The sequence below is a fragment of the Dipodomys ordii genome, unplaced genomic scaffold (assembly GCF_000151885.1).
Source record: "Dipodomys ordii isolate 6190 unplaced genomic scaffold, Dord_2.0 Scaffold140, whole genome shotgun sequence".
In the NCBI taxonomy this organism is placed as follows: domain Eukaryota; kingdom Metazoa; phylum Chordata; class Mammalia; order Rodentia; family Heteromyidae; genus Dipodomys; species Dipodomys ordii.
This window is the reverse complement of record NW_012267356.1, coordinates 4,543,715-4,559,093: the sequence shown is the minus strand read 5'-3', so window position 1 is coordinate 4,559,093 and position 15,379 is coordinate 4,543,715. Positions and strand designations below refer to the sequence as shown.

The following is a 15,379-nucleotide window of genomic DNA, read 5'->3' as shown; positions in this document are numbered from 1 at the left end:
CGGCCGGGGGGCGGGGGCCGAGGCGGGGATAACGGTTCCGGCGGAGGCGGCGCCGCTGCTCTCGCCTTCTCCTCACGAAGGGCGCCCATGGCCAGCGAGAAGCCGGGCCCGGGCCCAGGGCTCGAACCTCCTCAGCCCGTGGGGCTCATCGCCGTCGGGGCCAGCGGCAGCGGCAGCGGCGGCTGTGGCGGAGGCGGCGGTGGCGGTGGCGGCAGCGGGATGGGGGAACTGAGGGGGGCGTCCGGCTCCGGCTCGGTGGTGCTCCCCGCGGGGATGATTAACCCTTCGGTGCCGATCCGCAACATCCGGATGAAATTCGCCGTGTTGATCGGACTCATACAGGTCGGAGAGGTCAGCAACCGGGACATCGTGGAGACCGTGCTCAACCTGGTAAGGGAGAAAGGCGTGTGTGCTTTCCCTTCCTCCACCCCCCCACCCCCCATATTCCCGGGCTCCCTTCCATTTTCGGTCCCCGGTGGCTCCGCTTCCTCCCGCCACCCCTCCCTCCTCCTCTCCCCCCCACCCCCCGTCAGGGTCCCCGAGAGAGAGAGCTGGGCTCGGGGCGAGCGCTCGGCGGGGCCGGGGTCGCCCGGCAGGTGACGTGCCCGGCCGCCCGCGCGCTGCCCTTAAAGCCGCGCCAACCTTCTCCGTCCTCTCCTCCGGGAGATTGGGGTGGGGTGTGGGGGGGTCTCCTCTCCTGCCCACCTGAGCGCGGTGCCTCAACTTCACACCGCTTCTCTTCACTTCTGATGGCTACTAAATCGGTCCTGGCTGGGGAAAGGGTGAGGGGGGGGGGGTCGGGGAAGAAGAAAAAGAAAGGTGTTCGGTGGACTTCAGAGTTTAGTTAGGGGATGAGGAGGCCTCCGGTTCCCGGGGTGGGGTGAGGGGTGGGAAGGGTTGGCTTCCTTCTCCAACCCTCTCTTAATTGTCCAATTGTCCGTGGTGTTGTTCTGGGAGGATGACAGCTTTGCCCCTGGAGCCGAAATTCCCCCCCCCCCCCCGTGCTACTGAAATGTGAGAAGCGCAATGAGCTCCAACTGGAGCAGCTGGGGTGTGTGATGTTTCCGAGGCAGGAGGAGAAGGATGCAGTTTTGCATCTGTCTTTGAATGTATTCCGAGGCTGTGATGGGAGAGTGTGGTGCCAGTATTCTCCCCCTTCCCCCCCCCCCACCTCTTAAACAGCAATCCCTGCTCTGTGAATATTGCTCGGAATGGGTTGAGCTCTCGGTCTTTTCGTTTTGCTTTTAAATTGTGTGCACACAAGGTGTTAAAAGGGGAAGAAGGTACGAAATCATACAGGTTGGTTTCTATGGTTGCCTTCAGCGGCGTGGCTTGAGGCTCTAGACTAAAGCAAAGATTTTAAAATGCAGCCTAGGTTTTGGCTTCTTTCATGATAAGAAAGAGTTACTGCAGAACTGTGTATGACTTAATGTTTTGTGCTACCTACAGGAGAGGCTAAGGAGTGTTCAAGATGACAGCAGAAGAAAGGGGAAAGGATGGGGAGAGGAGAATCATAAACAGAGCATAATTAAGAGCAGTTCATTTTTAGTGCTTTGTAAAGGCAGTTCTTGCTGCAGCAAAGCATTTAAAAAAACAGTTTCCTCTGCAATAGCTAGCCTTTGACATAATATAAGGTTGGGTCTGGGAGGGCAAGGTGTAAATCAGAAGCAGTCACTTGATTATTGTACTTAGTGTGGAGTCACAGGAATGATAAAAATATGCTTGCCAGGGGATTTTTTTTATAACACCCAACCATGCAGTCTTCTTTTTCGCCTAAGCAATTACTTTTATTTGATCTATGGGAAAATGGAAAGAAAGCTGCAGCTACGCAGTGCTAGTGCCTGAGACATGGATTAGATCATGTCTATGGCTTATGAAACTCTTTCATTTACAGAAAAGTTTAACGCCCCCTCCCATTTTGCTAGTCTGTTGAGTTAAAGATAGGCTATGATCTGCCTTTACTTTGCTCTATTTATTCCTGCTTGAATGCATAATGCCCCTTTCTGCTTTTGTGTACCCTTCAAATAAATATCTACAGAAAGTCAGTGTTAAGTTTGGAAGAATGTCACCACGTTGATATAACCTGTTCTTTTTCAGAACACTCATAGCAATATAATTTTCTTAGCGTTTTAATTTTAACTAGGTGCAAATAGGAAGTCAATACTAGTCTTTTTTTCTTTTTAAGATAAAAATGAAATTTCAAAAATACGTTAATATTTTAGCTGGATCTGAATTACTGTATTAGTATATACCTTTTTCTAATCAGTATCATTTTTACTTTAGAGAATATGATAATAGTATTTTGTGCTTTCTTAGTTCATATAACCTAAGAGACAGTTGAGCTTTCACAATCTGGAAACTGATTTCAATATGTAACCAGTTTCGACTCTGCAGCAGTTGATATGTATGCAGGATCAGTTCTTAACAGATGGGATTCTTTAGATATACACAGAGTAAGAAAGGAAGTGGAGTATTTATCTAGAAGTAAAAGACACTTTACTCTTTAGTGTGATGAAAATCTACCAAGAAATATGCAAACATTATTTTAGAGATGAGCTTTGCTGTTAAGTTTACAATCTTTAGAAATAAAGTGATTGATACCAATTGGTACATCCCTCAATTCATTGAAGAACTTGTTCCTATCTTGATTTTTTTTGGAATAAAAGAATTAGGTTTAAAAATTGGGGGGGGACATATTTAAAGATTTTTACAACAGATTTTAGTGAAAATTTTGGAGCAAAGAATATGTGATGAAAAGCATTATTAATTGCAGAATGTAAAGAATCATTTGAAGGGTTTTATTGCTTCAAAACATTCACAAAGAAACGGTCAGGTGAAAATTTAAGCTAATTCTCAAAACTGTATTTGGAAACTATAGACATTAAAAATAATTATCAGGATTTAATTTTGTTTAATATGTAACAAAATAACATTCATTTATGATACAGAGTAACATATTAGAGATGGGATGCCTTTAATTTTATTTCTGAGATTAGTTTCCTCCAATTTCAGTTGCAGTTAAAAATATTGGAAGAAAAAATCTAAGGTGGCAATAGTAAAATAAGCTTATTACACTGCCCTGTCTGACATAATAGGAAGGTTGGGAACTAATAAAACTTCAAAACAGTTTCTACTTAAAACAGTACCCTTGTCCTAGAGTAATATCCTTATCAAAATATGATTTTTCCTGTTTTTTTGCCTATATGAGAAAATTAGTGTTTGGTTTTTAGGTGCTATTTTATATTTGTCTTATACTCCACATTGAAAGTTCTGCAGAGAAGTTTTAAGTAAATGACTTGTTCTATATTGATATGGCTGTAATTTTTCTACTTTTTGCTAAGGTAGAGAGGGCTGTTTCTGTTTCTCATTGTGGAAGTTTGGAGAAGAATTACCAATGAGAAATAAAATGGTTTCATTGTGAATGCATGCATTATGCACAATGATGTTATAGTCGACTTAAAACATTCATATATGAGATGAAGATATTCACAATTGGTAAATTAGTTTGTAAATAAAGTTGCAAAGAGAATGTGTTGTCAAAGATTTTTTCATTGTGTCTCTATCAAGTAAATTGATAGAAACCTATCAACAAGCTTTGGTTTTAGGAGAAATTATTTAATATTTCATTATGAATGTTTAGGTATACTAAAGAAATTTAGTTTGTTGGCTTTCTGTTGTAAAGCAAGCATGTTCCTGAATGTGTTGCTTCTTTGTGACACAGTTGACACATGTTTACATGGGTCTCTCCATTCTGGAAGGATATCATGTGTAAATATCATGTGCAAATAAAGGTTTACAACATGGAGCTTTATCAGATTTTGATATGAACATAATTTTTAGAAAAGGTAAAACATGAAAAAATAAGATACAACTTAAAATATTCACAACAGGCTGTTTTCAATAGCTGTGTTGTGTAGTATAATTCTTCAACTATAATACACAATTTTATTGACTTGTAGATTATTTTTCATAAATTACTGAGTTTATTATTTTTTATGGATTTGTAGATTTTTACATTATACATATCATGTTTTTTGTTGTAGAGCATGGCAGTTCCTCTAGTTTTGTTTCTTTAATATTTTTACATACTAAGGGGGCATATTCTTTACTATATTTAGGGGGATTTTGTGGGCTACTGTGGATCATGGTATTTTAATCAAAAGGGAAGTCCTAAGTTACTGTTTGCACTTGAATTGATAGTAGTGCTTCTCTAGAGTTTCTCACTTATAACTTGGTAATTGGAATCAGTTGTAGCTGGGTAAATAATTTTTATTTTAATGGTATTTAGATTTTCATACACAAAAGGCCTTTGATTGCTATTTATTGAAAAAACATACAGTTGCATCTTAGGTAGATTAATGGAAGTATTTAACATTAATGAAATGACATTTATTCATATTAAAATAATTTTGTACACTTTAATTTATGTTGACAGATGAGGCCTTTTATATTAACTCATATATTTATTCTTGCTATTGACTATGGAAAATTAAATACATAAATACTGAAAGTTTTAATATTCTCCAGGTAGCCAGAATCAGTAATTGGTTCAGGAACTTTAAGACAAGAATCACAGAGTCATTCTAGAACTTGGGCTTGAGCTTCTTTTGTGAATGCTGAATAGATAGACTCTTAGTTTGTGACTGAGTGTCTTAGATTTGACCAATTGTGAAGCCAAAAGAGAAGAGGCTTCTTTTTCTATTGGAACAGCTTGAGTCAGTGCCTTGGTGATTGTCTTCTATTAGATGCTCTCTTTAAAAAACTTATTATTGCTGTTGCGTTTTAATCAGTTGAAGTTGCATTTTTGTCATTGTAAATGGAAAGTATTCCCACCAGCACAGAATTAGTAAGGGTAAAAGAGACATTAAGATCTAGACCTTAAATATTGAGATGAAAGGAAGTGAAGCTTTTGCTGTTCTGCTGGTAATTCTTTTTTAAGGATTATAGAAAGAGGTGACATTGAGCAAGATGTATTATATTCATAAACTGTTTTGTCAAATGGCATGTCCTTTTGTACAACTATTTAATGATAATAAAAAATTACAAAATATCTGTTTATACTGTCACTTGTGTTATATTTGAGGCTGGACTCTTTTGATCATTCCGGAGGCCTCTGGTAATGACTTATATAAAAGAGAGCAATTAAGCTGGGCACCAATGGCTCACACGTACAATCCTAGCCACTCAGGAGGCTGAGAGCTGAGGTTCATGGTTTGAAGCCAGCCCTGGCAGGAAGGCCCATAAGACTTGGATCTTCAACTAACCTACCAAAGAGTCTTGAGCACAAAAACTGAGAGACAGTGCCCAAGTCCTGAGTTCAAGGCCCAGGTCCAGCATAAAAAAAGAGAGAAAGAGACAGAGATAGATTAAGAGAGAGGAAGGGAGAGAGAGAGGGGAAGGAGGGTGGGAAGGAGAGAGAGAGAAGCTGTGGCTCAAGTTGGCATGAAAGGAAGAAAAATGTAGTTTTTCCATGTAAAAAGAGGCTCTTTGTGCCTCTGTCTGCCATCTAAGATGGAAACAAATGGTAATATCAAGAGCTTTTGATGATGCATGCTTAAAATTTCAGCTACTCTGAGGGCAGACACAGGAATCTCATAGATTGTAGTCCAGTTGGGGCTAGCTGGGGCAAAAGTGGAAGACCCTATGAAAAACAGTTAAAAAGTAAAAAAGGTGTTATTCACATTAGCATAGTGTTTACCAACCTGTGAGTCCTTGAATTCCCTTCCCAGTATTGGGAGGAAAAAATAAGAAAGAAAAGCTTTGTAATTTGGGAAAGTTGGGAAGCCTGTTTCTGCTATATGCTAAAGTTGGTAAGAGGAAAATTCAGCAGTTTGAATTGGAAAAAATTCTATTTAATATTTCTTCCAAGCATCTCATGCTGTATACTTCTATCCTATAGACCAAAGCAACATTTAATCCAGTTCTGAACGGTTTTAAACTAAGATGCAGCCAGGGAACAGGTGCCTTCGTTTCCAGATTATTGTTTTAATGCTTCATGGAGAATCATTAAGCTTTGGGTTAGGGGGATAATAGTACTAGGAAGTTCTGTTGCCTTGACTAAAACTTTAAGCTCTGAAACCCAGGTTGCTATAATTTATTTTGGCAAGATGTATTGTTTTGAGTGCTAATTTAATCACTTAAGTGAAATAAATTGGCCAAAAAGCTTACTAAGGGTTTAGGAAGTTGTACTTCAAGAGAAACCTTAAGCCTGGTAAACAAAAGCCCTTGTTCTTTGAGTTCTAAGCTCCTGAGATTTTGCCCAGAGGGAGTGGGCTGCTAAAGAGTATAGTTCCTAGACAGGAAATCTTTTATGGCCATGAAGATAATGGAAAAGTGAAACCCTCTGAGGCTATAGGAATAAATGCTTTCAAAATTGGCTGACTGAAGAATTACAGTTATCAGAGAGGGAAATTTTGTTAATTTGACCACTGACTTTGCTTCCTATTAGTGACCATGATTTGCTTAACATTCTCTGCTCTTCTCAGAGGGATTAATTATTATTATTTATCTCTTATGTATTGCACACTAATTGTGAGGGATAGTTCAATTTATTAGGTTAGCTATATGTTATCAGATTATGAGGTAGTACTAAGAAGAATGTACATTTGGACCTGACTTCTAGTACTTTTTGTAATGCAAAAATTGTGGAATTGTACCTATATACAATAACTTGAATTCTTTAAAAATTTTATTTATTCAGCCTGATAATGGTGAATCATGCCTACTCAGGGTACATGAGTTTGACGATCATGGTTCTAAGCCAGTCAAGGCAGAAAGTCTATGAGATTCTTGTCTCCAATTAACCAATGAAAAGCCAGAAGTAGAGCTGTGGCATAAGTGGTGGAGCACCAGTTTTGACAGAAAAAGAGCCTGAGGCCTTAAGTTAAAGCTACCATACTGGCATGTGCATGTATGCATGCATGCATATACGTATGTGTGCGCACGTGCACACACACACACACACATACACATTCAGAAAATCTACCCACTGGTGAGGTGGTGAATAATTTCTGTTGTGGCTAAGATAGTAATAATGTTAACTAGAGTTATTAAAGATATTGTATATATGCAAGGGATTGAGTATTTGAGATGATGGCAGCCAAGGGAGTGATGGTGTAGTTTTCTTTTTGTTCGTGTATTCTTTGTGCCCATAACAGTTGTAGATTTCTAATCTTACTTGGGGAGCCATCCTTTCATTTTTATAGTTTGGGGCTTCCTTGTCCTCCACTGCTTGGACAGACATGGAAATGGATACATGACTCATCAATAGTAGATTCTGGTTACTGTACTTTCCAGACAGCTTGATTACTTCTTTTATTCTGCTGGAGAGAGAAAAGAGAGTCTTTACTGGGTTGTTATATATGTTAGAATATAAATCTAGAGTTGACTGGCAATCTGTCTACATGAAGGAAACATCTGCTTGAGATGTAGTACCACAGAGGTATCTAGAAGGATAAGATAAATTGTGGATGGCATCTTTGAACTCTTTATTCAATTCTATCTTCAATGGATTAAGCAAATACATTTCCTATCTTGTTTAATCCAGTTTGAGTCTTGTTTCTATCTATGCCTGTCAAAGATGACTAATTTTTCAAATTTAAATAAAAATACTCTTAGGTATTAAATAATATAGAACAAACATACAAATATTAACTTGTCAAAGAAATTTGATGCATTTCAAGAAAGGAGAAATATCCATGGTTAGTTAAGATTAATAATTTACTTCTAAATAAGAAGGTAAGTTGTAATAGAATAAAAAGGAAGTAATTAAAAATAAATGATTACTGTTTTCTAGGGAATACTTAAGTAATTATTTTCAGCTTACTACAAATATTTTTTAAGTACAAAGAAGGCAGTCAAGGAGGACCATATAGTCACAAAGGATAGGAGACATAGGAAAATCTGTTCAGTAGGATTTCTGTTAATTTTGTCCTTATGTGATTTTAGTAAAGTAGGAACTAATGACATGTAATAAGCAGAATAATCTTTAAAATTGTGTGCCCAAAGCAAAATGAAAATGCAGGGCTCTGCACTTAAAATGTATTCCAAACTTCAAAGTGATGACAGCGGATTCATAAGCCAAGTAGGTGCTCTTCTGGGCACAGGACCCTAGGACACCCAAGTTGTTCACCTAAAAACAAAGATTTAAATAATCATAAATGTTGATGTTAGACACTTGAAATGTTAGAGTTGTTCTGAATGATTTTTTAGCAGTATGTATCAAGAACTTTTAAGTGGCTTTATCTGTCATTGATCTGTAGTTCTTAATTCAGACTCAGGAAAAAAAATTACCAGTGCACAGAGTAAATTGTAGTTTTTTACGATTTATGATAACTTAAATATTAAACAGTAGGAACAAGTTAAATACACTATTTTATATCCATAATTTTGCATATTCACTGCCAGTGAAGGTGTCTGTGTTTCAGTTTTCTTATGCATAAAATGAGATATCTACCACATAAGGGTTTGTTTTTTTGCAAAGTAAGTCAATATGTATAAAGTGCTTAGGACATGATAAGTTTATTTACTACTTACTATTGTTAATTTTGCACTTATCTTAGTCTTAAGGGTCATCTGATCATAGAAAAAATAATCTTACTAAAGCAGATACCCTATTTGAGTTTAGAATATCAGAGCCTGGTAAATCCGTCCTACTGTAGGTGGTAGGTTTTTCCTTATATCCTATGTTGAGTGAGGTGAATGGAATGTAATAGTCTAAATAAACTATACTGCTTCCTTCACTCATATGTTTGAATCTCATATGAAGATGTAGTAGGACATGAATGGCGATCTTTGACAAAAAGAATTCACCAGAGGGAAAGTTGGAGAATTAAACAGTTATCTCATGATATCTGTTTTAGAAATTTTAGTCTATATTTTATTATCTGTTAGTACTTATATCACATTTGTGATATTGCACTGATTAATCCTCAGAATAACTGCCTTTTATGTCCACTATCCACTATCACTGTACAGATTTATTAATTTATTTTGTTATTTAATATATTTTTCATCATACCCATCAAGTTACAAGCTTCTACAGAGCATGCAGTTAGTATCTATTCACACTTATTTAACACATAACTTCTGAAGGTAACCAACTTAATTTTCACACATTAGTTTTGTATTTAGAAAATAGCATACTATTTATCACCTCTTTATACTATTATAGAGTAGTTCTAGCTTATGTTAAATTACTGTACTTACTGGTTAAGGCTATATCTATATTTTGAGTCTACTCATGTATTTGTCTGCTCATAGGTTTATTGTAAGTTTTTTGTTTGCTGTTTGTTTAAAATACCTTGTCTTGGGGCTAGGAAGGTGGCTCAGTGGTAGAGTGCTTGCCTTGTATGCATGAGGCCATGGGTTCGATTCCTTAGCACCGCATAAGCATAAAAAAAAAAGCCATGCTCTGTGGCTCAAGTGATAGAGTGCTAGCCTTGGGCTGAAGAGCTGAGGGAGTTCAGACCCCACGACCGACAAAAAAAAAATACCTTGTCTTTATGTTTGTCTATAGCTGAAGCTGTGCTATCCAGTGTGGACACTCCACATTGTCTGCTAACTATTGATATGTGTTAAAATTAAAAGTCGAAATTAATGTATGTACAAAATGCACTATATTTCAAAGACAGGTTTTGAAAAATATCATTAAAAACTATTGGCTTTCTATTGAAATGATAATATGTTGTATATATCACTTCTTGGATTAATTTTTTTACAAATCATGTATATTATTTTAATGGTTTCCTCTTTTAATATGATTACTGCAGGCTTAAAAAATGTTTGTGCATCATCTTATATTTCTTTTTGATGCTTTAGCTAGTTTAGTTATAAAGTAATGTTTGGGGACTTTGGGAAACATTTATTTTTTGTATGATTTTTATAAACTGTCATATAGTTATTTAATCTTTCTTTGGAGAAACAAAGATTTTCTATTACAATGAAATTAGAAGGGGCTTATCAATAGGAAGGGGATAAGATCAGAATTTTAAGTTATGACAGGGGGAAGTGAGCCCTGATGCCTGATTAGCTATGTACTTGGTGATGGGCCTGGGACATAGTGAACACTTAGTAAGTACTAATTAAACACACCAGGAAGTTAGTACTTAAAAGGGGTAGGGTGGCATCAAGGGAAAAGTGGTAGAGGAATGAACCTGAGAAGAGGGGGAACATGCAGGCAAGAATCCAATGTATATCCTACAAAATTAAGAAGAGTGTGGTAAGGGTTGGGTAGGGAAGAAATTGGTGAGACTGTTGAAAGGGGTGCCATTGAACAAGAAATATTATATTCAGAAACTGCTTTGTTAAATGGCAATGCCTTTGTACAGCTACTTAAATATAATAAGAAAAGTTAGTAAAACTAAGCATGGATAAATTAAAAAGTTAAGGGTGAGCATCTATTTGGTCTTTTTGAACCTATATATATATATATATATATATATATATATATATACACACACACACACACACACACACATATGCAAAACAATTTTCTTTTTATTGTGAATTATTGAAATAAGCTTTCCTTTTACATAGATTCATTAAATGTGGTTTTGACTGAATGAAAAGAGTTGGAAAGTGAACTGAATGATGTTGGGAAACATCTCTATAATTTCCTCTCATAAAGTCAGAATTCCAGAATTCCAGCTTATCAAAGTACTGGTTTGCTAAGACTTAGAAGAAAATCCAAACTGGTCTGTGATACATTTAAATACTCTGTTAAGATCACTATGAATAAAATTTTTCCCTCAGCTGGTTTGGTAAGACTACTCTGTTTTTTATAATTACATTTTATTTTATTTTTATTTTCTTATTATGAAAATACCGTACAGAGGGGTTACAATTACATGAGCAAGGTAGTGAGTACATTTTTTTTTCTTTTTATTGTGAAAATACTGTACAGAGGGGTTACAATTACATGGGCAAGATAATGAGTACATTTCTTATCAAGCATTGTAGCCTCCTCCTTTGTTTCCCCTTCCCACCCCTTCCCATCCTCTCCCCCACTCCCCCATCCTCCCCATTCCCCCCCCGCCCCCCCCACCAAAGTTGTAAAGTTTGTTTTCGACATAATGACTTGTACATCTCATTGTTGCAATGGGTCTACCTGTATCCCTATTTAAACAATTTGTTTTTTCCCCTCTTTTTCAACTACTTATCATTCTTCTGTAAGGAAATCCTACCCCTCACCACCTCTTAAAGGAATGGGTTTTCATTTCTTATTGGAAATTTTCATTTAGTTCAGAAAATTGGAAGTACATTACAGAAAAATATGTTAGAAGACAGGTCAATTTTTTTATTTTAAATTCTGGTACTGGAGTTTGAACTCGGGGCCTGTGTGCTCTCTCTTAGGTTTTTCAAGTTGATGCTTTACTACTTGAACCACAGCTCTACTTCCAGCTTTTTGCTGGTTAATTGGAGATAATAATTACACAGCCTTATTTTCCTTGGTGAACTTTCAACATCTGTCCTCATCTCAGCCTCCTGACTACTTAGGATTACAGATGTGAGCTACCCCAAACCAGGCCTTGACCTGATTTTTAGAGTTGAGATTTAATGATTTATTTTTACCAGTGTATCATTTTCACAGTTGTTAATTGCTTTGGAATTTCTGTTCTGTGAAGAAAATATTCCAAGATGAGAATTGTGTTTTTTTTTTCTTAGATGTTAATTTTTTTCAGTGTTTGCTTCATTACTATTATTAAGTCATCTACCTGGCAGACAACAGGCTCTAATTGGGTGGGATTGTAGGTACAGTCTTTTAAACATTGACTATTCCCAATTTAGATTAAAGTGGGAATATAACCCATTTCCTTGATTCCAGTGGTTCTTCACAGGTACTGACTAAATCAAATGGACACAGTTCAACAAGATTCTCTGAATGGTCTGAATTGCTTGGAGTTGTATTTTTTATTCTCCTATCCAGGTCTTAATATCAAAAGCTTTCATTTTTAGAGTGACAGATGTACTTTTTAAAGGTCTGATTGAGTAGCTGTATAAGCATTTTGCTCAGTGAAAATACTCATTCATACATGTGTAGGGAATATGTTAAGCAAATAGATTTTAGTTAAGTTTGCTTAATTTTTTCATTAAAAAACAAAAATACATTGTGGAAATAATGTTTAACTTGATTACTTATTTATACTCTGAAAGATGAATATATATATTTTAGTTACTGCATGACAAACCGTTATTCAGAATGACAGCTGAACCCAATTACACTGAAAAATTATGCTGCCCATTTCTGAAATAAATTTGAGCTGGTCTGCCTAGGAAATACCATAGAATTTTAAATTCCAGTGAAAAACTGTGGGGTTTTGTACCAATATGACAATAGTACAATATGATTTTATATTTTGAGTATTAGTTTAGTATCTTTATATATGAAAGGATGTAACTTATATTAATGGGATTTATACAGTTTTTAACTTTTAATTTCAAAATAAAATACTAATGAAAGTGATAATAAAATAGATTTTGCAATTAAATATTTTATTAATAGATTATGAAAATAAAATTTTAATGATTGGACGCCTCTGTTTGTGGCTTATATTCTTAGTTGTTAAAGAAGGAATCGTTAAATTTGGTTTTACTTATTTAATTTATTTAGGTAGTACTGAGGTTTGAACTCAGGGCCTTGTGTTTGCTTTTCTGGCCCTCTGCCACTTGAACCAAACTTTAGATTGGCTTTTTGCTGGTTACTTTGGAGATGGAGTCTCTTGGACTTTTTGGCCAAGCTGACTTTGAATCAGATCCTGTGGATCTCAGCCTTTTGAATAGCTAGGATTATAGTGTGAGCCAGGAGTACCCTACTGAATGTAGTTTAGTTTTTAAAGAAAAGTTAGAAATCTTCTAAAAATTTTGCTGTACAGTACATGGTCGGATAATACTGTTTAACAAATACTGGTAAATTAATGAGTTGTATACTTTTTCTAATTTCAATTCTAGGATGTATTTAAAGATTATCTACTTGTTTTCTTGCTGGATTTTTTGTGTGCCTCAACCCTATACCATTAAAATATCTGTCTTTAGTTTTAAATATGTACATATATGTGTGTATATATACATATATATCACAATTATTCAAATATGTATTGAATACTTAATATATGTAGTTCTAGACACTGAGACTACAATACAAGATTTCTACCCTGGAGTTATTAGTGATATAGTAACTAATGAAATGTAGAGAATGAAGCATGCAAATTCTATGACAAATCAATTCAAGTACAGTGGGCTATAATGAAGAAAGAAGAATGCAAGACCAATTAAGGGAAGGCTTCCTTCCTCGTTTTTCCTCCTCCTCCTCCTCCTTCTCCTCCTCCTCCTCCTTCTTCTTCTTTTTGATCATGGGACTTGAACTCAGGGCCTTGAGCACTTTGTTTTTCCCCCATGGTTCCAGTAGGAAAGGCTTCTTGAAGGTATTGATACTTGAATTAATTTTGAAGATGGTTATATCTGTCTAGAGCTCTTTATTCCAATATGGTAATTCCTAAGCACATGTCCGCACTGAGCACTTAATGTGTCCTTTAAGTATAAAAATGTACATTTGGTAAAATGTAAGATATTTCAATATTTTTTAAAATATTGATTATGTGTTAAAATTATGCTTTGGATATTTGGATTTACTGGTTTAAATAAATGAGTTAACTTCATCAGTTTCTTTTCACAATTTTTTAATGTAGTAAATAGAAAATTTAAAACAAGATATGTGAGTTTCATCCATGAATTGTTGTATTATTTTATTATTATTACATTTTGGTCATTCTGGGACTTGAATTCTGGGCTTTGTGTTTGCTTAGACAGGTGCTCTGAGTCAAGATATTTTTTAAAGTATTTTGTATTATTTTTACGTCGTTACACAAGGAGTTGTTGCCATTTAAGAAAACAGTTATGAATATAGTAAATCTTGATCAGTGTTACCCCTTTCACAGTCTTACCTATTCCTCCCTACCTACTTCTTCCCTTACTCTTCTTAATTTTGTAGGATATACATTGAATTCTTGACTGCATTTTCTTGCAGTCCTCTTCATTTGTCCACCCCTTATCTCTTGACCCCACTATACTCCTTTTGAGTACTTGCTTCCTGGTTTTTTATTTTGATGAACTTTGACTTTGCCTTTCTAAGAAATTACACTATTTTGAGTTCTCCCTTGGATCTACCATATTTCATTTAATATGTTTGTATACATTGGGTAGTATGCATACTACCCAATGTGTTTACTTATAACTTTATAAGCTAAATCTAGCTTTCATATATAAGGAAAAACATACTCAACATTTTTGGAAATAAAGGAAATGCAAATCAAAACAACATTAAGATTCCACCTCACCCCAGTTAGAATGACTGTTATCAAGAAAACTAAGGATAACAGATGCTGGAGAGGATGCGGCCAAAGAGAACCCTGATACACTGTTGGTGGGTTGGTCAGTCACTCTGAAAAGCAGTGTGGAAAACTTAAACATAACCTGGGTGCTAGTGGCTCATTCCTGTAATCCTAGCTACTCAGGAGGCTCAGATCTGAGGATTACAGTTTGAAGCCAGCCTGGGCAGGAAAATCTGTGAGACTCTTATCTCCAATTAAGCACTAGAAAACTGGAAGTGGAGCTGTGCCTGGATGTGCATCTGTGGCTCAAAGTGGTTGAGCATAAAGCTCAGGAACAGTGCTCAGGCCCTGAGTTCAAGCCCCATAACCAACACCACCACCAACAAAAGAAAATTAAACAAAATCCAGGTCTACTCTGGGATATTAACCCAAAAGATTACAAACCAGAATACAGTAAAACAACCAGCACAACCATGTTGATTGCAACACTGCTCACTAGAGCCAAGATATGGAATCAGCCCAGATGCCTCTCAGTGGACAAATGGATCAAGAAAATATGGTGTATATGTGCAATGTAATTTTACTTTTCCATTAGAAAGAATGATATGGTACTATTTGCAAAGAAATGGAAAGACCTGTAAAAAATTACATTTAAGTGAAATAAGGCCTAGAGAGACGAAGGTTCTAATACTATTTTTGAAATAGGGTCTTTCTTTTTACTTGGGCCATGATCTTCAGTTTTATGTATTCTGCTGGGATGAGAATTATATGCCACCACGCAGAGCTTTTACCATTGAGATGAAGTCCCACAAGGTTTTATTTTAGGGTTGGGCTCACTTGAAACCACGATCCCATCTTAACTTCCCACATAACTGAAATGCTAGATGCTTGCCACCAAACTCAGCTATTGCTAGAAAAAGGGTCTTGTTTAAAGAGAAACTTCTCTGAAGAAGAAAGAAGAATGGCCAATAGACACATGAAGAAATGTTCAACATCCCTAGCCATAAAAGAAATGCAAATCAAAACAACATTGAGATATCACCTCACCCCAG

General features: G+C 36.3%; 1 protein-coding gene across 1 annotated transcript in view; it reads left to right on the top strand.

The window, feature by feature from the left end:
* Positions 1-87: 87 nt before the first annotated feature.
* Positions 88-15,379, top strand: part of Nbea (neurobeachin) — a 546,038-nt gene continuing 530,746 nt past the window's right edge. The window contains exon 1 of the mRNA XM_013031451.1: positions 88-390. Within this exon, the coding sequence (XP_012886905.1) occupies positions 88-390 (303 nt within the window). The remainder of the gene's footprint in view (positions 391-15,379) is intronic.